This window comes from Papaver somniferum, chromosome 8 (assembly GCF_003573695.1).
Source record: "Papaver somniferum cultivar HN1 chromosome 8, ASM357369v1, whole genome shotgun sequence".
Taxonomy (NCBI): Eukaryota; Viridiplantae; Streptophyta; class Magnoliopsida; order Ranunculales; family Papaveraceae; genus Papaver; species Papaver somniferum.
In genome coordinates this window covers 2584716-2610304 of record NC_039365.1, presented here as the reverse complement: position 1 = coordinate 2610304, position 25589 = coordinate 2584716, and the positions used below count along the sequence as shown (strand labels likewise).

General features: G+C 37.3%; 1 protein-coding gene and 1 non-coding gene across 2 annotated transcripts; both read right to left on the bottom strand.

Annotated features, from left to right (window-relative positions):
- LOC113304915 lies at positions 1–736 on the bottom strand. The gene has a single exon (XM_026554036.1). It carries the CDS (start codon positions 715–717, stop codon positions 1–3), a length of 717 nt encoding a protein of 238 aa, XP_026409821.1. The 5' UTR covers positions 718–736.
- A 619-nt stretch (positions 737–1355) lies between these two features.
- On the bottom strand, positions 1356–1428 carry TRNAE-CUC. The gene has a single exon. It is a non-coding gene; the product is annotated as a tRNA-Glu (tRNA).
- Positions 1429–25589: the final 24161 nt, after the last annotated feature.

Below are 25589 nucleotides of genomic sequence, written 5' to 3'. Positions count from 1 at the left end.
CTAGTTGATGTTGAGAAGTGAAACTCTGTGTTTGATTAAACACCTGAATACAGTTTCTAGTCCATCTTCAAGATCTTGAAGGGTCATTTCGAAGGCTCCCAATGTTTTTTGTGCATTGTTTACTTCAATGCCTTTGGTAAGGGCTTTTACCATATTCTCAACCTTCATTACTTCGGAAGTTTCTTCGGTGTGTGCAACCCGCTTGGTGATCGTCAATTTAGAGATCAAAGACTTGTTTTGTTTTGGCACTGAAACAAAGGACAGTATAGACTCAAAAACTGCAAGAGTTGTAGCTTCTACTTCTGCTAGCAAGCTACTTTCAGTATCGTCTTTCTTGTTGTTCTTAAGATTTGCAAGGCACTTGCGGATCAATTTGGTGATCTTCTTGCTTGAGATCATGTATTCAGAAACTTCATTTGATCGTCTACGAATGGATGACTGTAATTCTTGAACAGATTGTCTCATCTGAGACAATACATCCTTAATAATACTGCAAACATCCAACAACATGATAGATCCATCCAAAACAGTGTCTAAGCATTTTCCATCTTGGGTAGAAAGGAAATCCTCGACACACTCATATAACTTTTGGAGACCAGATAAATTTTGGCAGATTGATGAAGATGCTTTTAGTTGGCACAATTGTTCCTCCACTGCAAGAGTGAGAGGATGGGAGTTTTTAGGTAAACTGATGGAGCGAACATGGAAAGAAGCCATTTTGAATTGAATTAGAAGAAGAAAGATTATTAGATTTCAGTTTTTTGGATGCAGAAATGAAGACCTATTGTGAAGCTTATATAGAGAGCCACAGGGGACAAAAAGAATCTCCATTCTGGCTCTCTAACTCACTTGCTTTGTTCTCATGTGCTTCCGATTTTATCGTCCGTGTCTGTTGGTCGCTCCTGATTTAAATAACTTGCAACAGATAATGCATCACTCACCATACAAGGTAATCACCATGTTAGTATCTTAAATTTTGTCAGTTGTGATAGCTATTTGGGAACTATAATATTAATGCACGACTGACATTGTCTTTTAGACAATTGGATGTAAGCGTTAATGTAAGCGTGTAATCCCGTTGGTTCGTTATTATTTGTGATTCACAGATCTGTTTACCGCTGTGGTGTTCCCTTGTTCCCCTGAGAATTGAATTTTCACATGCACGTACAAATGGTTCAATGTCAATGTTGTGTTACTACAAACATCAATATGTATACGCGAACAATCTTGAGTCTAGGGTTCATATGAGAAAAAGAAAAAAGAAAAACTATCCTGAAAAAGAAGCCGAAGGAAGTGCACAGTCTTGAGTCTAGGGTTCATATGAAAAAAAGAAAAACAACTATCCTGAAAAAGAATTCCGTTGCCGGGACTTGAACCCGGGTCTCTAGGGTGAGAGCCGAGTATCCTGACCACCTAGACTACAACGGATCAGTTGTTCACCCTAGCTCATCAAATATAATGAAAATATAGAAGATCCAATGAAGAAAATGAAATGGATTACCGATTCCTCATTTCCCTTATAGTGTTGAACACGGAAGTTACTTTATTATACACTTTCGGAAAAACCTCCAAAGCAAGCATTATCCCCAAAGCAATATGAGTTAAAAGCATTATTTTCCTTCATCTTTGTTTCACATATCAGATATGAAGATGTTTCTTAAGCAACATAAACCCACTGCAACAACAGCATTACCCTGGTTAGTCTAGGCGCATAAGCGATTTTGAGTATATATCATTTGACAAAATGTATAAGATGCCATACCTAGAATTACCACTGAGCTATCTTTCCTCTTCCATGATAGAGTGTCCACCTGGAATCTCATACAAGACTACTAAGTCACTACTGAAGAAAAAATGAAAGGTTTTGTAGCTCCCTACGACTACCAGAACTTGAACAACCCATGTCAGAGGGTTTCCACCAGGCAACCTCTGCCTGAGTACCAACGAAGAACACTGCATTTGAAACATCAGACACCCACCACCATGGCCAAGTAGCCAAAACAGATCCTCAACCATCACAATTGCACCAAAAAGATAGAAGAAATTGAAAACCTGTCCAAATAGAGAGACTTGTAATCTTTTATTATTTTCATCAAATTGACCGGCCTCAAAGGAGGAAACACAGGTCTAACGCCTGCAGCTCCAAACAGCAGGATATGGTTCTGCTTGCTCACAGTGGCTCAAAAGTAGTAATAGGTGACCAAATACTCCATGATTTGGCACAAACAAACTCATACTGGCACATAAGGTAATTCCTGTCAATCCCTATGGAATCAAATCTGCGTTAATTTAGCCTTGGTGACCAAAGAGAGGAATGATTCACAAAAAAAATTTAACAATTATCTTATAAGTTTCCGTCTAGGTCGGCAAAATCCACAATGGAACACTTCCTACACACATGATACAGATACTGCAGAGGGTTATCCAAACAATCTATATATCAGCAATAAAATTCAGTAAAATGTGATAGGTTTTATTAAGAAAGATTAAGAATGCTGGTTTAATTGCTACAAGACATTATGGAAGGATACTCCATGGGAATTTTGGCTCTTTACATTTCTGATGCCCAAGCTATTCAAGAAAAAGGGACACAATAAGCTCAAAAAGACAGACTCATGCATTACATTTACGAAGATGACAACTGTAAATGTCAAAATTTTACCCATTTCCGTGTAATTTCAACTGAAAGGGGCTGGAGCACACAAACATTGAAGATTCTAAAACGAGCTACAAATTGCAACACTATTCATACACCTAAAAGGAAAAACAGTACACATATCAACTTGTTCAAGCTAGATTAACGATGAATTTGCAACATACCAACAAACCACGATAAAATTCTCACATAGAGTTGTTTTCTGATTAATATCAGTACTACTACAATCAAAGGGATTCATTAGAGGCTGCAACCGATAGGTGAAAATTTGTTTTAGTCGCCAAACATGTCTTCTTTTTTTCTTTGGGGTTTTGGTTAAAATGTTAGTCTATCTACATACCCATTAACAAAAGAGTTGTAACAAGTTACAACAGATTAATTTTTCAGAATATAAGAAAAAAAGAGAAGAATCTTTACTCATGTGCAGTGAGAATCAATCGATTGACCAAGTAATCTTTGTATTCTCTGCAGGTTCAACTGGAAGATTGAGCTTGATATCAGTTTTCTTCAATTTTGATGATGACATTCGTTCCATTGCCCTATCAACTGCATCCTTAATCTTTTGGACCATTGCCGGATCTTCCCAAGTCATATCCCCGAATTTTCTGTAACTCACTCAAAATTGTTTCTAATACAGGTATGATTTCCTGAGAAAGAGAAAAAGGATTAGTAGCCCATACGGAAAGCATTAAAAAAAAAACTATCTGAAATAAACAATCGTTAAGAAAGTACCTTAATAGGAACATCAAAGACTTCCACAGGACCGATGACTATTGCAAAGCCTCCCTTGTCAGAATCTGTCCCGTCAGGAAAAGGGTTTCAGCTTCATCTGTAATGAACCGCTCAATGTGCACACCAGCATCATTTGCCGCTTCGGTTATGATTTGTTTCGGAAATTCATTTATGTAAGGAGGCACATGAACAACAACCTTGGTCACTCTTAATCCACGGGCTCTCTCCGTAACAACTTTTTTCCGAAGGATAATATCGTACATCATTTCTTTGAGAGTTTTCGTGAACACAAATGACATATTATTATTCGGCGACTCAATTATCTTAGGTATTTGGCATTTTTTAACTTTCCTGTTATCATAAGGACTTTTGAAATTGAAAACCAACTTTGTTGGTTTGGCCACAGTTGTTTTACTCTTGTCTTCAATCAATGCATGCTATCAAATACACCAAAAAGATAAAAAAAAATCAAACATTTATTTCTACACCCAATATCCTATTGACACTACCATATTAAAAAGAAAAATCAAATAATTTTTCTAAATTGAACTGAATATCAAGCTTATCTTACAGAATTTAACTATTAAAACCTCTAACAAATGAAAACCCTAACTAGATTTTATGAAAAACTTAGCATAAGAGAAATTGGATCACAGCAAAAGAGAAATTGAATCACGATGGAGTAAATACGGTGGAAGAACTTACACATTTAGAGCATAAAACAGAGGAAGAAAAAGTACAAAGACCACGTCTTGTAAGAGCTCTGAAGATGATCGAAGTAGCAATGGCAAAATTATGAACCGATTTTTCTGGGGTTTTGGCAAGAGAAAAGGGGAGGGTTTAGCTAGGGATTTGGAAACGAAAACCCCCAAAAATCATGGTTCCAGAAGAGTGATTGAATGCAAATTTCAATGGAGAAAAAGAGTTTAGTCTTAGAGAGGGAACAGCGGATACTAAAAAGTAGCGTTTTCGTTAAGGGGTGACTATAACCAGTGGCTGCCTTAGTGCCTTTAGGATATAAAAGCCCCCTATGTGATGGGATTTTCTCCATGCAACCACTCTACCATCAACTATACGATCGTGCGTACGTAAAGCAGCAGCTCCTCTACTGATGCAACAAGACTACACTATCTCAAAACGACTTTTTGACGATCAAAATTGAATGAAGTAGCTCTCCAGAATCCAAGAAATTAATTAAACTTGTGAATCGATAAAGAGACGATTGTTTGGTCATTTTGAAGATAAACAATGAGCTCTCCCCTCTCTCCTCTCCCCGAACTCTTACCTGATCTCTCCCTTCGACGTTCACTCCTAGCCGTTTCTTTTTGTTTTCCTTCTTCAACGGTCTTTTCCCACTGGAGTTTTCACCGGAAATTCACCAAATGTTAAGATTTTTCATCACCTGATTTCGAATGGCTATCTTAAATCATTCGCATCCGTGTTGTTGTAACTAGAGGTGTAAAACGTGCCAGCCCGGCACAACCCAGCCCACAAAGTCAGGTGTTTGGCGTGCTACGTGCTGTACTGGGCTGTGCCAACAATTTAAACGTGCTGTGCTGGGCTGTGCTGGATTAGTCAAAAGCTCGGCACAACACAGCCCACGGGCACAGTCCATTTATTCACGTGTTGTGTCGTGCTGTGCTGTGTCGGCGCACGTGCTATACGTAATATACCAAAAATATTATATATATTAAGATAAAAAACATAGGCAACCCACAAGTCTGATTGGTGAACCACCAGTCCAGTTTACAAGTTAAAAAGGAAATGGGGTATACCCCATTAACTAAACAGGAAAAAAAAAGAAAAAAAAACAGAGCAAATATTCAGCAGAGAACAAGCTCTATACATCCAAAATATGCCATTTCACCAGACTGAACAAAACCTTGTAGCTGTGGGGTAAGAGAAAACATCTGATAAATGTACATCCAAAATATAGCTTTACAAACTAACTGCATCCAAAATATAGCTTTACATAACTGCACATTCCAAGCATAGCTAATCAGCAGCACAAAAAATATTTGTAAGCTTTCATGGCTCTGCGAGATCCATGTCAAAAAAGTGGAATCACCTGTGAAGGAACATTTAGAATGAATTTAATCACAAAATAAAGTGAACAATGATTTATAATGTTGATGGAAAGAATTGTTCACATTTGCCCAATTCCAGTACTCTACAAAGTGTTTGTTGCTTTAAGCTAGTGTATCTTAAAAAGGGGTAACAGTTGCAAGAACTAAAACAAAACAAGAGGATACTATCTTTACATACCTTCCAGTGACAATTTAACCATCGAACCTTGAGAAGACTTCCTCATATTCATCATTAAACTCATGTCTTCTCTTCCGAGCGTCATTCCAATCCTTTGAGCACACTAGAGCATCCAAAATATCAGGGGCAAGTCGAAGCCACTGTTGATGCAGGCGGAGTCAGTAAATCACGAGCCATAATCTGCAAAATTGGAAAACTATTTCCATGAGTATTCCAAAATTGCAAAATATCAAAATTACTCCCCAATTCCTTACTTCCAAGGAAAACAGTGACATCCAACTCTAAATACCTAACAAGTTCAGAAATTGAATTGGTATTAGATGTGCCACTTGAAACAGTGGTAGAACAAGTTGATAACAATCTTTCTGATGGATCTAGTTCACCAAAATCGGATTGAGATTGGGCCACAGTAGTTTGCACATTACTACCATGAGTACTGGAATAATGATTAAACAGTTTCAAAAGCATTTGATGCACAGATGCAAAACTATCAAGAGGTTCTCTATCAAAGGCATTAGCAATTCCTTCTATGAGTATAACTGTTCCAATAATTTTCTTCCTTGGATCCATAACATACGCCAAGATAAATAGAGGTGGAATAGCCTCCCAATATTTCAGATATTTTTCTTCCATCAACTTAATAACTCTGCCATAAAGCCTATTATCCCTATATTGTTTAAATGATACTGCAATGTTATACAATTGATTCAAAGCAATGCAAGAGGTGGAATAGTAAACTCCAGATAACTTCTTAGTAGCTGTATAAAATACACCTAAAAACTTGGTAAACACCTTACAATTGTCAAAGTCAATCATGTCCAGTTCATAGTCAGAATCAATAAGGGCATCCAATATTACGGTTTCATAACCTTCAATTGCTTTCAACATCATGTAAGTAGAGTTCCATCTATTATGCACATCTAATCCAAATGATCTAGGTTTAAGAGCAAAATTTTGAAAAGACTTCTTAAATTCTTGTAACCTAGAAGGAGCATGAGTAATGTAAAGGACTGCACTTCTAATTTTTCTAATAAAGTCCAAGTTATCAGTTTCGTCAATCACCTTAATAGCATCATAAACTATCAAATGAACCTCTTTAGTTTCAAAATGAGCCCAAACTTCGGAGGTTCTTTTTCTTGTTTTAGGAAGAGAGGAAGGTGCATTCTCCTGACCAGCAGGGACTTCCCGATTGGCCTCAAGCATATCTAAATCTATAGTACTCAACGGGTTAGTAGATTCACCAGCACCAGATTCCATAGCTTATAAACATACCTAATATAAATTGGAGAAAAACAGTAAATTTATAAAATAAAAGGGAGTCAAACTAGAGCGATAAGCAAGATTTCAATCTGTGGGACTTGATTTAATATCTTTCTTCACCAAGTACACCTGAAAATGTCAAAAATAAATGGTGTTAAACCAAGCACATGCAGATCAATAACCTAACCAGGTAATATGTTAGGAAAATAAAAAAAATATATATAAGTTTAGATCAGTAACCTAAACAGGAACATAATAATAGGAATTGATTAATCTGCATTGAAGGCTTCATCTTGTTTGAAGAACACCATATCTTGAAGGCCAAACATAAACATAATATGTTTAGATGGAACACCATATAGGTTAAATGAATCATTTGGTAAATATGAATTGCAAATAAAAACCAGAAATTAACAAGTAGGAACCCCACACAGATCGATTAAAACAAAAACAAAAATGCAAATCAAACATTTTAACAAACACTTCATGTTCATATTCTAAAATTAATATCACAAACACTTCGTCACCAAAAAATGCATGAAACCTCTTGAAAAATCACAGATCTAAACAATACAAAGTCCGATTGAGTAAATTACCAAACCAGAACTCAAAAAAACTAACTTAAAAAAAAAACAAAACGTACCTTGAGCTTCAAATTGCTGAAAAAATCCCACTGAAACCAAATCTTGTCAAGAAAATATAAACTGATTGATTAGACGGAATGAAAATAGAGAGAAAGAGTGCTATCAGAGAGTAAAGATAAAGACATTAGGGGTTTTGTTAGAAGATTTACCAGCGGCTGCGACGGCTGTCTCCTGTCTGGTTTTTTTTCTTCCCAAGGGTTTGCGAGAAAGAGAAATGAGAACTCAAAATTTTCTTTTCGCTTATAATACTAGTCAAACATAGGTCGTGTCTAGGTAACGACATGATAACGTGTTAGTACTTCTAGCTATGCACGTGGTTTGATTATAGATTATAGGTAATGGACTGTTAAATAATAAGGGGTTTGACTAGTAGGCCGTGCTTCACGTGCTTTTCGCGTGCTTTACACGTGTTGTGTTTTTACCCGTGTTGTGTCGTGCTGTGCTGTGCTTTTAACCGTGTTGTGTTGTGCTTTTAACCGTGTTGTGTTGTGCCGCGTGCTTACACGTGCCGCGTGCTGTGCCGTGCTGATGTGCCTATTTGCCGGGCACATCACATTATACAAACGTGTTGTGCCCGTGTTGTGCCGTGCTGTGCTCAAATATAAACGTGCTGTGCTGTGCCGTAAACGTGCTAGCCCGGCCCAATTTACACCTCTAGTTGTAACTGCATCAATCACAGTATCCTCAAAACAATTACAGGAGACAAGATGAAGATCGTCACAGACATCACACAAATTACTCAAATCACAATCTCAGGAAATGGAGTTATAGACAAGCAAATCACTAACTACACAAGTTTGGAGGCTGGATTTTCCCCTTATATGAAAAACATTAAACATCAAATCTCTAACAGAGATCAAATCACTGACGCTGCAAATATGGAAGCTGGAAACCCCCTTTTCATAAAGTCAGATAAATATCAGGAGTACAAGGAATTTCTCTTACTGCAACTCAAATTTCACCCCCTCAATGACTGCAACATTTACAATGTCTCAAACTCTACTCTAACTGTGCCAGTCTAGCCTAAGGATTGCAATCAAAATATACACACATATTGGAAGGCATTACAAAGCAATGAATACAAGCCATTCATGAATACCTATAAAGCCTCTCTGAATCTCTCCTCCGTCTCCTACTCAATCACTTGGCAACATACTAGCTACAATCTCACACTGCTACAATATCTACAACTTCTCCTAAGGAAGTTACTCTACAAGATTGAATGGGTAATTCACATTGATCCACCTCCTTATAACTCCGGTATGTCTCTCTATCACTCTTGCCTGTTAATCAATTTGAGAGGCTCTCATTCCATAAAGTTCAACCTGAGGCCCAACACAAGTTTCTTGAGTTTCAATTTCTGTTCTATTAAAACACCTCACATCTTAAGAATCCCCTACATCAGAATCCCCTATACTAGTACCAATGATAAAATTAGACAAATTAGAACAGACAGAACTATCCACTGGCTGGATTGCAATACCACTTTCAAAATTATAGAAAAAAAGATCACTTTTTTACTGAACACAATTAAATTAGACAAACCCAAATTCAACATGATTCAACTCATAAAACCACAATTCAACACCAAAAACGAAAATTTTGTTCTGACAAACAAGAAAAACCAAAATAGAATTATTGTTGAATGTAATCAACCTAATCCTCATACCCCTCAGAGTTCTGATTTGAGGCCTACCAGTTTAGACAGCATTAGCATCTCTAGATACATCTGTAGCTTCTTCTGCAAGAACTGGAGCAGCGGGTTCTGGTACTGGCATAGGCCCTGGAGCTGTCACATTCTGAGGAGGATTCACCTCGCCCTGTCCTGCATTAGCAATGACAGGAATATCTACAGCCATCTGCTTAATCTCAGGGGCCAACATAAAATTTTTTTGGAAGATAACAACATCAGCAGGAAGGGGGATGGAATGGTTCTCCCGAATAGTGGATCTGACATCCTTGATAAGCATGTATATGCTACATTTTATACCCATATTTATATTAGCTATGATACAATATTTTAGTTACTAATACTATTTTAGTGCTTTTGTAGAAAGTACAAGTGAATTCGATCATCCAGCGAATAAACAGCAAAATGTGAGACTTAATGGTGTTTGTGACGAAAATGGAAAAATGTGGTTGGCCTGGTACTTCCATATATGAGCAACCACAATGATGAAATGTGGTTGGCCTGGTATTTCCATGTATCAGCAACCACAATGATCAATTATGCTGGCCTGGTATTTTTATATATCAACATCACTTATTATGCTAGCCTGGTATTTCCATGTATCAGCAGCCGGGTTGGCCTGGTATTTCCATGTATCGGCAACCACAATTATGAAATGGGGTTGGCCTGGTATTTCCATATATCAGCAACCACAATGATGAAATGAGGTTGGCCTGGTATTTCCATATATCAGCAACCACAACGAAAAAAATGACAAAATGTAGCTGGCCTGGTATCTCCATATATATCAGCAGCATAAAATTGTTTCATAGGCGAGGCACAAACGTAACAAAGGAATTGAAATCAAAATGGAGTTGGCACATGCAAATTGAAAATGAGAAGTATTTTATCTTTCTTACTTTATTACAAATATATTCCACCAGAAAAGATAATTTATTTTCCATGTGAAGAATTAATTGAGGAATATTTACACGTGAGATTATTTTGAAAATAAAATAATTCTTTCTTCATTTGGGAGATTTTGGAAATAAGGAGAGTTTATTATTTCATTGGAAGAACGGGGTGACAATACTATTTGGGGAAAGATACTGATGACGACATCAAATTGTGTGCAAGTATTTCATAGAATAATTTATTTTGATACTTTGTTTAATGAAATAAAAGAAAGGGAAGGTGTATAAGAAGGATGTCGAATATTTGAGAGGGTAAGCGTGGCTGCAGAGCCGCAGAGGAGAAACAGGGTTTTGTGATTTTGATTTGATTTTCTCCATGGTTTGCTAAATCGTTTGTTAGGGTCTAGATGGAATCCAATTAATTGTTTAAACACTACGATGATATCTCTAATAATAATTCATTGACTAGTAATTTCTCTTCATATAGCTTGGTGATTAATCGTTTATGTGGTTGTTTTGATTATCTATGCTTTTCAATTGATATTTCGTGCTTCGGTTAAATCCATTGACATGATATGCTTTAGGATTGATAGGTAATGCTTTAGAATCACTACCCATAAAGCGAAGGATATTACAGCGGAGAAACAATATTTTAGAATTTAACATACCATCTTCCGAAGCATGAGATTGAGTTCAATATTTGTCTTGAGTAATACATAGAGATTAATTGAGTTTATATGATTGAATTGGTGGAAATCGAAAACCTTAATAACCCATAACCCATTTTGTTACGATTAATTATTATTTCATTTTGTTCCGGATATCTGAAAAATCCCTAAATATCATCTTATTGATTAGTTAATTCTTGGTATTAGTTGGTAGAGAATTTCACACTCCTCGTGGGAACAACCTGTACTTGCCATTGTCTACTAGTTAGACGATGTGCGCTTGCAGTATTTTATTGTAGGTTTCCGATCCAATCAAGTTTTTGGCGCCGCTGCCGGGGAGTGGTTGCATAATACTCTCTAATTGATATCAATTTCTGTATATAGCTTATTTTTATTTTCTTTACATAATTTATTTTTATTCTTCTTTTAGATTTCCCTTAGTTCTTTTTACGCATTTTATTTGATTTTTGTTTTTTAGGTACCTTAGTCCGAAGTGCTGCGGGGGAAAAGCAAGTATGTACTCGGCAAGCTTTTGCAAGAGCTACTTGCAAGATCTATTAGAGGTTTGCTTAGCTCATTTTGGGTTTGGTTTTGATGATGATAGTGTTATTTGTGAAGTCAATGCCTTGTTAGAGTCCGCACCGTTGCTAGACACTAATAAATGGAACCCCAAATTAGAACCTCTAGTTTTGTCCGAGTCTCGACTAGTTCCATCAGTCGAGAAAGATCCGACCTTGACCCTTAAGCCATTAAGTTCTGAGTTTTTTCGTCTTGATGATATTAATAATAAAACCGTTTTAGATAATAATGGGTCTATGAGTCGTGATATTATTGCTCCATTGAGCTCTTGTTCGGCGGAAATTATTTCAGCTGATTTAGAACCTGATTTAGAGCCTGTTCCGCCACTAAAAACTGTCAAACAATCTGAATTTGTTGCGTATGAGAATTATTTACTTATCCCATCTATGCATTATTTGAATATCACTTACAGTTTTCGATTGAGATGAATTTACATACCGTTTTGGAGGTTTATAGTGTTCACAGGGACATATCTTCAGCTGACCGTATTAGTTGGGATGATCCTCAACTTTTTAGACTCTATACATATGATTGGATGTCAACTTTGGGGTACCAACCTCACCTTGTTTGAGACTACATGCTATTGTAAAGTAGGGAAACAAATACAATTCGCTTCCTCTACTTTATCTCTTTTTTTATTGTTTATTTTTTTATTTTCCATCTTAATTTCTACGTTGGATGACTCAATTACATTGATGACAATGTAATGTTTAAGTGCGGGGGAGTGGGTAATTATCCATATTTTTGGAGGTTTTCACTTTTCTTAGAATAAAAAAAAAAAATCAATTGCATAATATCTCTGTTTTTCTCGAGGACTAGCAAAATATAAGTGTGGGGTGTTGATAAGCATGTATATGATACATTTTATACCCATATTTATATTAGCTATGATACAACATTTTAGTTACTAATACTATTTTAGTGTTTTTGTAGAAAGTACAAGTGAATTCGATCATCCAGCGAATAAACAGCAAAATGTGAGACTTATTGGTGTTTGCGACGAAAATGGAAATATGTGGTTGGCCTGGTACTTCCATATATCAGCAACCAAAATGATGAAATGTGGTTAGCCTGGTATTTCCATGTATCAACAACCACAATGATCAATTATGCTGTCCTGGTATTTCTATATATCAGCAGCACTTATTATGATGGCCTGGTATTTCCATGTATCAGCAACCACAATCATGAAATGGGGTTGGCCTGGTATTTCCATATATCATCAACTACAATGATGAAATGAGGTTGGCCTAGTATTTCCATATATCAGCAACCACAATGAAAAAAAATGACAAAATATAGCTGGCCTGGTATCTCCATATATATCAGCAGCATAAAATTGTTTCATAGGCGAGGCACAAACGCAACAAATGAATTGAAATCAAAGTGGGGTTGGCACATGCAAACTGAAAATGAGAGTATTTTATCTTTCTTACTTTATTACAAATATATTCCACCGGGAAAGATAATTTATTTGACATGTGAAGAATTAATTGAGGAATATTTACACGTGATATTATTTTGGAAATAAAGTAACTCTTTCTTCATTTGGGAGATTTTGGAAATAAGGAGGGATTATTATTTCATTGGAAGAACGAGGTGGAAATACTATTTGGGGAAAGATATTGATGAATACATCAACTTGCATGCAAGATATTTTCATAGAATAATTTATTTTGATTCTTTGATTAATGAAATAAAAGAAAAGGAAGGTTATAAGAAGGGGGTAGACTATTTGAGAGGAGAGCCCGTCCACAGGGCCGTAAATAGGTTTCCGCGCCTATCAATCCTCAGGTACGGGTGCTGCAAAAAATCCTTGTCGTGCACCTCCACAAACTACATACTGATCCCCTACCAGTACCACTCCCTCATTGATCACAAATCGGCCTCGATGGGGATGAATAGAAAAAACCATCCACCCGTATTTCGTCCCCCAAATTCGATCACCATTTGGATGAGAAGGTACTCTCTGCTGACATTGACCCCCACCACCAGTCGCTGCCTCTCTGTTCCCACCACCACCATTCCCATCACCACCAATTGCACCCCCAGTACCACTCCCACCACAACCCTCATACACACTGTTCTAAAACACATGCCTTTCCTCACCTCTCCCTGGAGAAGACCTGCTTCCACAAACAATATTATCCTAGCAAATTGGTGGGAAACAAAAATATCCAACATTAGTTATTCATTAGTGTGGATCACAACTTATTTCTGCAATTCTTTCTACAAAAAATAAATTTTCAACTCTCTGCTCTTGCATGTCAAAGATTATTACCTGACAATTTGGCAGACTCAGTCTAGGATTTTTTACAACTTGACCATCATCAGGAGGTATCTGATTATACACCTCCTCATCGCAACCCAAAACATGAGGCATAGTTTGAAATTTTATCTGCATCTATAAACTGTATCTCTGCTTGGCTCTGATCGGAAAAAACTGAATGGGAAGTTGAAAGAATTTCTCTTTCTCTTGTTATCTTGGCTGGGAAGAGCAACAGTCTTCACATCGCAACCGTCAAACGTCTCATATGTCCCTCTGATCACTAAGAAATCTACTCCTAGAGATTGGTGTTTCTTGATTATGCGCAGTGGAAAGCCTATTGGCTATTTGCAATGGTCTTGCGAAATTAACTACATTCTATTGGCTCATGCGGAGCGACATCAAACACTTGGCAGTTACAAAACTTCCTCTAATACGGGTTGGATCTTGGGTAATTTTAAATTGATTTTTTTCTTGACAAACTACCCAATTGAAGATCCATATTAACACAACATGGTCCTACAGAATTGCAGATTCCAACACTGCTCAGTCCAACACTGGAACCGTGGTCTTAGCTGTATTCGGAATATCTGGTTCAACAAAAGCCACACCCGGTACTACACAGCTCTACTTCTGACCCAAGTAAATAAACAATGCCAACTAGGAGCGCAACGCCTCTCAAGACATTCACGTCCTCCTAGTCAAACACAAGTCGCACTACACACCAACAACACCAATACCGACACAGGTAATGTACTATCTTTGGCTCTCTATGCTAACCTTTGTTTTTATCACAGGGTTAGTCACCAAGCACCATTAGCCACCCAACGCATGCCTCCATGGCCACGAAGGAAAGTTGTACGACACCAATCAACTGTCAGGAAAGAAATATGTTATCTCAACATCAGAGCTTTCAAGCCAAAACAAAACTACACAATATCCCATGATCTCCTACAAACAAAAATCGATAGGAAACAAATATTTAAACCTGTGAATAATTTTCAAATTAAAGCCTGCAATCTCTTCCCTCACTTTATCAACCCCTACACTTACCCCTGCCATATTGGTGAACATCACTCTACTTTCTCTCTTCTCTGCAAAACTGCTTACTACCTTACTATGGCCTCTTCCTCTAACACCCCTCCTCATAGCATAGATAACCTTGTAAACAAGATGAACACTGCCCTTACTATCCCTGAGGAACTATTCCCAAAAGTTTTCATTAACTCTGAAAATATCAGAACCAAGCAACCCCCTGATTGGAAATGGTGTTTCATTGGAAAACTCTGTACCAACATCTGTTTCCAAACTTCAAAAGTTAGTTCCTTCATCAATGCTTATTGGGAGCTACAAAGTAAAGTTTAAGTGGAAAACTGGAATAGAAGAAGAAAGTACTACATCCTCAGACTCACCCATGAGGAAGACTACTACACTCTGAGAAATTGTGGAACAAGAGGATTTTTTGATAAGCTTATGGTCCTGGTTGGTGTTCCTGTAGGAGGACTTGAATTGATAAATGAAGACAATTCAAAAAGGTGATGATCTGGTTACTTATCAAAAGAATACCATCCCACATCATACCAGACATCCAAGGTATCCTCGGGCCAATTTAAGTCTACCAAACTGTTAAGAAAGCCTATGGAAGAGACAAATTTGAAAAGAATTTGGAGTTAAAGATTACATTTGATGTTACCAGAGATCTAAAATTTGGTATTGAAGCTTTTGAAACCACCACTACTTCACACTGGCTTGAACTTTCTTATGCTCTCAATGGAATAAAATTTTGTAAAGTCTGCAGAAACTTAGATCACCCAAGTCCCCCTTGTACGTCCCCACCAAATCACTCTCAATCCCACTACAACAACTTTCCAACCCCTCAACCAGCTCCTCCACAAAGAACCCAGCAACAAAAAATTGCACAAGCTGGAAAAAACATCATCTATAGACCCTACTTTGATGCTGATGCAGCCGCTGAATTTGAGATAAAAATGAAAATAGAAAAAAATTGGAGCTTGAAACATCTATTGCAAACCTTGCCTCATCTTCTAAGGATCCACTCATCTTTAATACTCAACTTGAAACACCACTAGACAATTTCCAACCTCACCCAAATGTTTTAGCTTGCCAAATCAAGAACAAAAAACTGGAGTTAGCAAAGAAAAATGCTGGAAATTACAAGAAAACCTATCCACGGATGAAAACTGCTACAAGCACTAAAACTGTTAGCACCTCAAACACTGATGACCAACACACTGTGGACCCTGATAGCATTTTCCCAATCTCCCCTCCACCAAAACCCTTCCCCTTCAACTCCTTGCCAACTCTAGCTCAAATTAAAGCTAGAATGGAAGCTGATCATTCCACAAAGAAAAAGGAGACATGGTCTCCTAGACACCATGTTGGAAACCAAAAGAAAGAAACCTACCCAAGATGAAGATGGTATTGAAATCAATTCTTTTGACTCTGACTGTCTCAAAAGGTTCAAAGATCAGGATAACAAATTTGCAATGTCTCTTGACTCCAACAACAATACTCTGATGGATAATGGTGGCTTGGGATCTTCCTCAACTGCTAATATGGTACATCTCTATACTCTTCCTCTCTTGCACTCATTTCCTTTTATACTTAGACTTTTCTACTATATGACCGTGAATGCAATTTATGACCATATCACTAGAAGACTATTCTCAAAATATCCTCTAGTGTCCTATTTTTGGCAATTCTTTACCACTTTGGCATGGAATTGTCAAGGACCGGGAACAAGGGATGCTAAATGATATGTTGAACAAGCTAAATCCTGACATTATCTTTATCTCTGAGACTAAACAAAAACAAGAAAACCTCAAAAGAACTATGAATGAGATAAATGTCCATAACTATTGGTTTGTTAACCCAGGAGGGGATAGTGGTACTGCTAGTGGATTAACATTGATATGGAAGAGTAATCTAAACATTTAAATACTTGATTATTCTCTCAATCATATCAATGCTATTGTTAGGCCTGTCAGTGGCTCTCCTTGGTTATACACTGGTTACTATGGTAGTCCATATGATACAAATAGTAAACTCATCTCTTGGAAAGAGCTGGAAAATATTGCTGCCATTAACAACTTACCTTGGTTGGTTATTGGAGACCTAAATATTATTCTTCATGACACTGAAAAATTTAGTGCTCATCCTATAGATACCAATGAAGCTGCTATATTTAGCAACAAAATCCTTGATTAAGTGGAATTGGGCTCCACTTGTTTTCCTTTCACTTGGTCAAACAAAAGAGATAGCCACAATCTCACTGAACAAAGATTGGATAGAGGTCTGGCCACTGATAGTTGGCTTCTACTACATCCCAATACTACCATCACTAATATGCTTGCTATTGGTTCTGATCACCGCCCCATTCTACTCAATTCTAACCCCTCTTGGAAAAATGGTAAAATTCCATTCAAGTTCTTTGGTCCATGATTAGATCAAAAGGACTGCAAGGAAATTATATCTGAATGATGGAGAAAGAACCTTACTGGTTCTAGTGCTTTTCTTATAGCTAGAAAGCTTAAAGACATCAAGCTACATCTCAGAAAGTGGAACAAGAAGGTCTATGGCAACATTAAAATTAACATTGAAGAATGCAAGCAGCACCTTCTCTGGTTACAAACAAACTACTTCAGAGCTGATATAATTCAAGCCATTAAATTATCTAGATATCACCTCAAAGATTGGAAGGATGTTGAAGAAAATTTTTGGAAGACAAAGAGCATGGATCAATTCATTAAGCTGGGAGACTAAAACACAATTACTTCCACGGAGCTATCAAGTGCAGAATAAGAAGAAACAAGATTGATGCTATCCAAGACAGTCAAGGACAATGGATTACAGGTCATCAAGAGATAAAACACTGCTTCACTCAACATTTCTCCAAAATGGCTACTACTGAAAGTCCTCTCATCAACCCAGAAATTATCAACATAATTCCCACCACTATTACCTCAACTGACAACAATATTCTAAATAGAATCCCAGACCACAATGAAGTTAAAAGCATCCTCTTCGGCATGGCTAAGGACAAAGCTCTAGGACCAGATGGCTTTCCCCCAAATTTCTTCCAAGCTAAATGGGATATCATTGGAGAAGACATTGTTAAAATGGTGCAACACTTTTTCATGTCTGGTCATATTCTAAAAGAAATGAATGCAACCTTCATATCTCTCATACACAAAGTAGAAAATCCTACTTCCCCAAGTCAATTCAGACCTATCAGTCTTTGTAATACCACATATAAAATCATTTCCAAGCTCTTAGCCTATAGAATGAAACCCTTTCTCAACAAAATTATATCCCATTACCAATCTGCATTCATACCTGGAAGACAAATCTATGATAATATTGCTATTCCTCATGAACTTATACACTCTATGAGATCCAAAAGAGGCACCAAAGGTGAGAATGAGAGTATGGGTATAAGATTGACATGGCAAAAGCCTTTGACAGAGTGGATTGGAACTTCCTCAACGCCATCATGACAAAGATAGGCTTCAATGAATAATGGTGCAACAAAATGCAATGTATCACCACCACTATTTCTGTTGTCCTTGTCAATGGCTCACCAGATTCTTTCTTCAACCCCTCAAGAGGATTAAGGCAAGGAGATCCTATCCCCTTACCTCTTTCTATTCTGCATGGAAGCCCTCTCAAGAAGTCTTATTCATGCTGAGGATTTAGTTATCATTACTGGAATAAAAATATGTGGAGGTGCACCCTCCATTAATAATCATCTTGTGTTTACTGATGATTGCATGGTGTTCTGCAAAGCAAACAAAGTAGAAGCTCAGAATCTCATGGACATCCTCAATATTTTTGGAGAAACTTCTGGACAACTTATTAATTTCAACAAATCAGGAGTGTTTTTCAGCAAAAACACTGATCCAAACCTCTTCTCAGCCATCAGCAACATCATGGGAGTTCAAGTTTTGCAACTGGATGACAAATACCTAGGTTCTCCTCTATTTACTCACAGAAGCAAACTCAAGTCTTTCAAACCAGGAGTGGATAAACTAAAACTGAGACTATCCAGTTGGAAAAATGTGCCCCTAAATCCTGCTGGCAGGGAAGTTCTAATCAAAACTGTTACATCCACAGTTAGTATCTATCAAATAAACTTCTTCAGAATTCCTAAACAAACTTGCCAGGACTTAAACAAGCTGCAAAGAGATTTCTTCTGGGGCTAAAATCTAGAAAATCCAAAAGGATACTACCCAAAGGCTTGGACAGCAATATGCAAACGTAAAGTTATGGGGGGCTTAATTTTTATGAATATGGAACTTTTCAACAGTTCCATGATCACAAAAATTGGCTGGAGACTTTGATGTGGTTGTCAACCTATCAATAATAATTCTCTTATGCTACACAAATCTATAAAGAAGTAGTGAGGCAAGTTGAGTTCGTATCGACAGGGAGGTGTGAGCTTTATGTTATTATTTGTAACAAGTTGTTGTGATTGAAAAATACAAATTCAGAAAATTGCAAAGATTGTACTTCAAATTATGAGATGAAATTGACTAGAGATTCATTCGCCACTACCAAACAAGATATTATTAATCATACAAGTTCCACTTTCAATAAATTACGATTGTTAACAACTTAAGACAAGTTATAAGCTCAACTAATCTTTAGATTCCTTAAATCACCGCCATATAATAAGTTCTCTAGCGGATTCTAATCGAGTGGACCACCTAAAGTAAGCTCTCTAGGTGTAATTCAAACGATTGCATTAATATTTGTGAATCATGTTGTTCCTAGTCACATACTCATAAGCTCTGCACGTTAACCTAGGGTTATCTTTTACACGCTATTGCATGCAAAATCCCTTTGCGACAAATAGTGCACCGCTACTTTTGTAAAGATTACTCTAACAATTACGGATTAAAGTTCTCTATACTAGCTTTAGAGTTGCATACAAAATACCTAATTGCGCACTTAGATACTTAGCAAACACCTCATGGTCATAAAAACGGTAAAAGATAATCAACAAAAGATTTTCTTCGAAAGAATAACTTGCTTGAATTGATTAATAAAACATGCTTGGAGTTTTGAAATCCTTCCTAATCAATAAAGCTATTAGCTACTCATATTCTTGGTTTAAGCACAAAAATATATTGAAAATAAATAAGGTTTCAAGGCTTAAACAATTGCGAAAGCAAACCACTGTGAGGAACTAAGCAGCTGCAGGAATCCGGTTCAGGTTGCAGCTTTTCTTTCAGAACTTTCGTCGAGCAGCTGATGTTCAGAAAACTGGTGCAAAAGAGGTAGTTTACCTTGTATTCTGAGCCTCTTTTTTATATCTTCTCTGCCCTGTAAAATCGTGACTTGATCAACACCCAATAATCCCAAACATAGACAGACCCTGTAAGCTTTCAATCTCAGCCATTCAACTCCCAAAACCCTCGCCAAAGTCACCTCTTCTTGGCTGTTTTCACGGCAAGAAATTCCTTCCAAAATAAGATATATTTGCGCCTTAAGTCTGCATATTCTGTAGCCTTCTAAGTCTGATCCTAGTCAATGCCAGACCCCCCTGTACTCGGCCCATAAGCTCAAGGCAACCCAACGAACCATGGCTAGCAGCTAACCTTCACCGTCTTTGGTAACAGCATACTCTTCTTCCTTGCCAACCTTGGCTCAATCCAAACTGCTGCCAAACATGCTTTGCACACAGTAACTTCTCAGTCTCGCTGCTGGATTTGAACAGCTCATTCGACCCTTGATAAGTAGCCTCAATGAACGACAATCAACATCTGCAACCCTTCAGCTCAATCAAACCCAATATAGCTCCATACCCACGGAAAACAGCAACAAGGCGGTGCAGTCAAGCAGCTGCAACTGGTTCTGTTCTTGTTGTCTAGCCTTGACCAAATTCACAGCACTTCAAAATCAAACCGAATACCACCGAGACTCCTAGCAGAAACATACTCTCACTCCATCTCAACTGCAAAACCAGCTACATGGACAGAACAGCACCAGTCTCACTGACTTCCGGCCACCAACTTGAACCAAAGACAGTCACAGAAAACTAGTTTCTCCTCCTCTTCATGGCCGCAACACAGGCTCAAAACTCAATCAAATCACCACGAAATTGAGCCATTCCTCCTCCCTTGTTCAGCAGCTTAATCGTTGACTGCACATACCTCATTTATTCCACACATTTCTGACCAAGAACACCAACAGATTCCTCCATTCTTCCTTCTTCTTCTCAGCTAAATTCCATGCTACAGTTTTCTGGAAAACCCATTTGAGCCTCCTCCATATTTCAGCTCAAGAATTCGATGGATCAGGCAATTCTGCAAACGTTTGCAGAGCACAATGCAGTGGCGTTGCTGTGAATCAATAACCACCTTCAATTCCTCTCCAAATCCCATCACAAACTAACGACAACAGCATCAGTTCTTCAGCAACACAGTTGTTCGTCTCATCAAGCTCCTTTCCTGTCTGTTAACTCATACCACCAGCTCCATCTTCTTCTCATCATTTCGAACTCATTTCAGCCTGCAATTTGAGATACAACCGCCACACAAACTCGAAACCCATGCTGGTGTGTATACAAATTCAGTTCAAGACATACATCTCCTCCAAATCGAACCAATTCCGACCCAAAATTAAGTTAACAGACTGACTATTTCTCATGTCTCCATACTATGTGTTTCTTGTTATATTCAAATTTAAGAACCCCTGCTTAATTCTGCGAAAATCATCTCACCAGAAACCATTATTACAACAACACAAAACCCCCTTTTCATTCATCTGATTTCAGTCTTGAAATTCCACTAAATACAGCCATCATCCTGAGCTCCATTTACTTCTCTCGGTTGATTCTGAACGGAATTGTTGATCTCTGCTGACCCATCTTGAACTCCGGCAAGCAACAAGGAAAGATGTAGCCTCTGCTGGTAGAACTGATGAACTCGATCCCCTTTCTGTGTAAACAAAGAGACCTAGTTTCATTCTTGAGTTGTTTACTCCACCAGCACATGTGTAGTGCCCTTGTGTGACGTTCACTCACACTTCTGAATCATTACTTTTTTTTTTTCTTTAGTTTCTTTTCTTTTTTTTTTAGATGAAATGCAATCCATGAGACGGTCACATGACCACCACACAAGTTCTGATGGGTTCATGTCTTGGGAATTTTCCGATATAAAATATTTAAGAAAACAAAAATATTAGAGGCATTTTTCCTTCTGTTTCGCAACTTCAAGCCATGATGGTACCTAAAAACAAAATAAAGAAGCGTAATATACAAAATCTCAAGAAAACTAATAAGAAAAGTGTAAGAAATCGTTATCAAAATTGGGTGTTTTAGACACCTATCAGACTTCAAAAAAAAAGACTCACTCTGGTACCAACTGATGGATGCCAAATATCTTCTGGGAAGAAATGTTCTAAATATGGATACAAAAGCAAAGTCTGGAGACTCTTGAATCTGGAAAGGTATTCTAGAAGGAATACAGAATATACAACAACACTGTAACTGGAAGATAGGCAATGGAATGAAAATCAACATTTGGGAAGACTATGGTTACCCAACTCTACAGCTAAGCTCCTCAAACCCAATCATTGTCCACAACAAATAGAGCTGCTGTCACATCTCATGCACCATGATGGAAGCTGGAACACCCAACTCATCCACCATATTTTCAATCAAAACATTGCTCAAGCCATACTGGACCTCAACACCAACCCAGGGCAAGAAGATTCAATACAATGGAACTTAGATGAAACTGGAAAGTTCTCTGTCAAAGCTCTATACAAGGCAAAGATAGACTACCTGTACAAAGATGATACCAGCACCAGAAATTGGGAGGCTATTTGGAGATTGGATACCGCTCCAGCCATTAAGATATTTCTATGGAAATGTACCCATGAAATCCTCCCCACCAATGCAAAGACTGCAAGTATTTTGCACTATATTGATCCTATCTATCAAGTTTGCAGTAGTGGAGAGGAAACCATGACAGATCTCTTCTTAAACTGCCCTACTGCTATTGCAATTTGGCATGAAATCATTGGAACAAACCATGGAAAGTTTGACAATAACACAAACTTTATGGATTTGTTTAACTCCTGGTTTGATATTGAAGCTATTACTGGAAAATTAGGTGTGATAAGCACACTTCTCAGTGTATTCAGCAATACCTATATATGTGATTATAACAGAGTACACAATTTACCTACTCATGCTCTCAATGTTTTCTTCCCAAATAACAATGAGACTGACACTGAGTCAGGCATTCAAATTCCTTATGATCTAAACCACACTCCACAAGATTTTGGTTTCATCATAAGGATATGTACTATACAGAACCCTGAGAACCGCAAATATTTCTTTGCACTAACTATTTTGGATGTTGCAGGAAACAACATTGATAACAACGGATACTCAGGCCACTTTGGAGGTTGGGGGGATCAACAGAAGGTGCATATCTAGCTTTCAGATGGGCCAAGGAAAAGCAGCACACGAACATTGAAGTACAAGCTGAATCAAAGGAAATTCTGTTAAGATTTCACTATCTATATCATCAAGCAATTCAAGGAAGGTTCAATCCCAGTTATTATGATACTCCAAGAAACAATGTTGAAGATAATATCTCAAGAATCAAGTCTATCTCTTTTGTGTTAAGTAGTCTTAAGTTAATCCACATACTTCAAACTTGGAAACACTTAATTTAGCTATCTTATGTAAGAACAATGAAAGCAGGCTTAACACAAGCGCTGCTACTACCCTGTGTTGCCCTTAGTTCTTTTATCCTAAGGTTTTTCTATAAAAAAGAAAAGAAAAAGGAGATAGTTGTGTGTATATATAGAATCCACGATTACGACAAAGGGTATTATTGTATTATTGGATCTCTGGAATGGTACCCACCCTAGTAATACTAGTATCATAGCATTGATTTCTAGGTTGTAATATGCCCCATGCATATTAGTGTCCATTTTTTAGCATCGCAATCTACTTACTACTATTAAGGTGTCACTGTAGTATAGTGGTAAAGTCATTGTGTGATGATATCAGTGACCTGAGTTTGAATCTCGCCAGCATCAAATTCTTTACCGATCAAAAAAAAAATCTACTTACTACTATGTTAGTGAATTAAATTTACAGTTTGTTAGGTTCAAAGAATTCAATCTTTAGGAATTCAATTATTGGGTAATCCATTTCCAGGAATTAAATTTCAAAGAATGAGATTCTGATTGCAAATCAAGGACCGATGCAAGTGGACGGATTTTTCATTTAAACACGGATTAATACATATGGTTAACCTAAAACTTGGCTAAAATTGGGAAAAATTAGATTTTTCCGGGAGGAGACTGGGGCTAAAGCCCCATTAACTCTCTCATGGGTTGTCAATGCTGCAAATATTAATGTTTGGTTGAGGTAATTGGATTACATAGTAATTCAAATACAGCAAACCACTTTAATTTCCTTCCTTACACTTTAAAATTTTAATACCTAAACCATAGGTTTCAAATTTCACCAATTTAAAACCATTTTTTTTGTATGAATGAGATGATGAACCATATACTTTAATTATAGTTACAAAAATTGCACGTACCTAAGCAAGCGTCAAAAAAATAAACACTGGGCCTTGCAAAAATGAGCTAGTGCACTTATTAAAGGTCATTTAGGCCTTCTCTCAAACACCTAATGCATGTGACTGATAATGTAGAGATATCTTTACTATAAGAAAAGATCGATGCACCACCATATGCTGGTTCATATAGAAGGAAAGATGTGAAGTAGTCTTTCAAAATATTAACCCTTGTTCTACTCTAGGACATGAAAACTCATCATGAACCATTTAAACTTGACTATCACCTTGCAAGATAGACTTATAGATAGATTATCAACTATCAGGCTTGTCACTCATCCTCCTGGATGCATACTAAACATCTTCTTTTCTTATATGACTTACTCTGATCATGTAACAGGACCTAACATGGATTGAAATTTTCATTGTAGGACCAAATGGAGAAACCATTTGCAGGAAAATAGGAGAGCCCGACTCCATGCAAAAGAAAATCGATATTTCCTAGATATCAGTGATGCTCTAGAGTGGGATAGCCAACTAGAATGCAAAGCTTTCTATATTCAAGGAAACAACACACAGATCAACAACACTTTACAAGAAAGCGAAAGACGAACTAGTTGGAAAATCAACTCCAGAATGGATCAGCTACTCTTTCTTCGGTCGAACTCGCATGCATTGCTATCTCAAACATGTTTTTCAATTTTAGTGATCAAAACTATAAGTCTTGATTTCTAGTCTATTATAGCTAAGTCTTGGACTAAGATAGAAAGTGTAGTTGAGCTCAAGGACATCATGACGATTCATCATACAAGTAGAAGAACTACTCAAGGAACCGGTGGAACTTCTCGAAAAAAAGGTATGTGAATACTTGAACTTATCTATCACTCAAAAGTATATCTACTTTATCTCCTACTCTTGAGACAATAAGTCGTATCCTATATATATAGACTTGGATTATACACATTTGGTATTTCGAGCCGAGTATACCTCGCCTAATTTATCTCGAAATATGTGGTGGTAAGATTTTCGCTTCGATCAAGTTTATCTTTGCCTAGTGACGAAAGTCATGATATGTTTCAATCATCTTGAGAATTGCTTTGACGAGAAACGGTGTAACAACTATATAACGTCCTCTAAGAATGTTTCAATAATTGAAATGAGAGTTTAGATTACATAACCAATGGTGGACATAAGCATTATTGTGGAAACACATTTATGTATAAGTCTTATTCATTGAACCAAAGTTTTCGAACTTTGTTGATCAAGAGAACCGGAAGAATGGCGTGAGCCAAGTCCGCGAACTCAGTCCGTGAACAGCCGAAGTTCTCAAACCCGAGAATTTCTGCTGGACTTGAAAAACTACTTGCG

Excerpts from the sequence above, each read along its gene's own strand:
- LOC113304915 (XM_026554036.1), bottom strand. The coding sequence starts at position 717 with ATGGCTTCTTTCCATGTTCGCTCCATCAGTTTACCTAAAAACTCCCAT.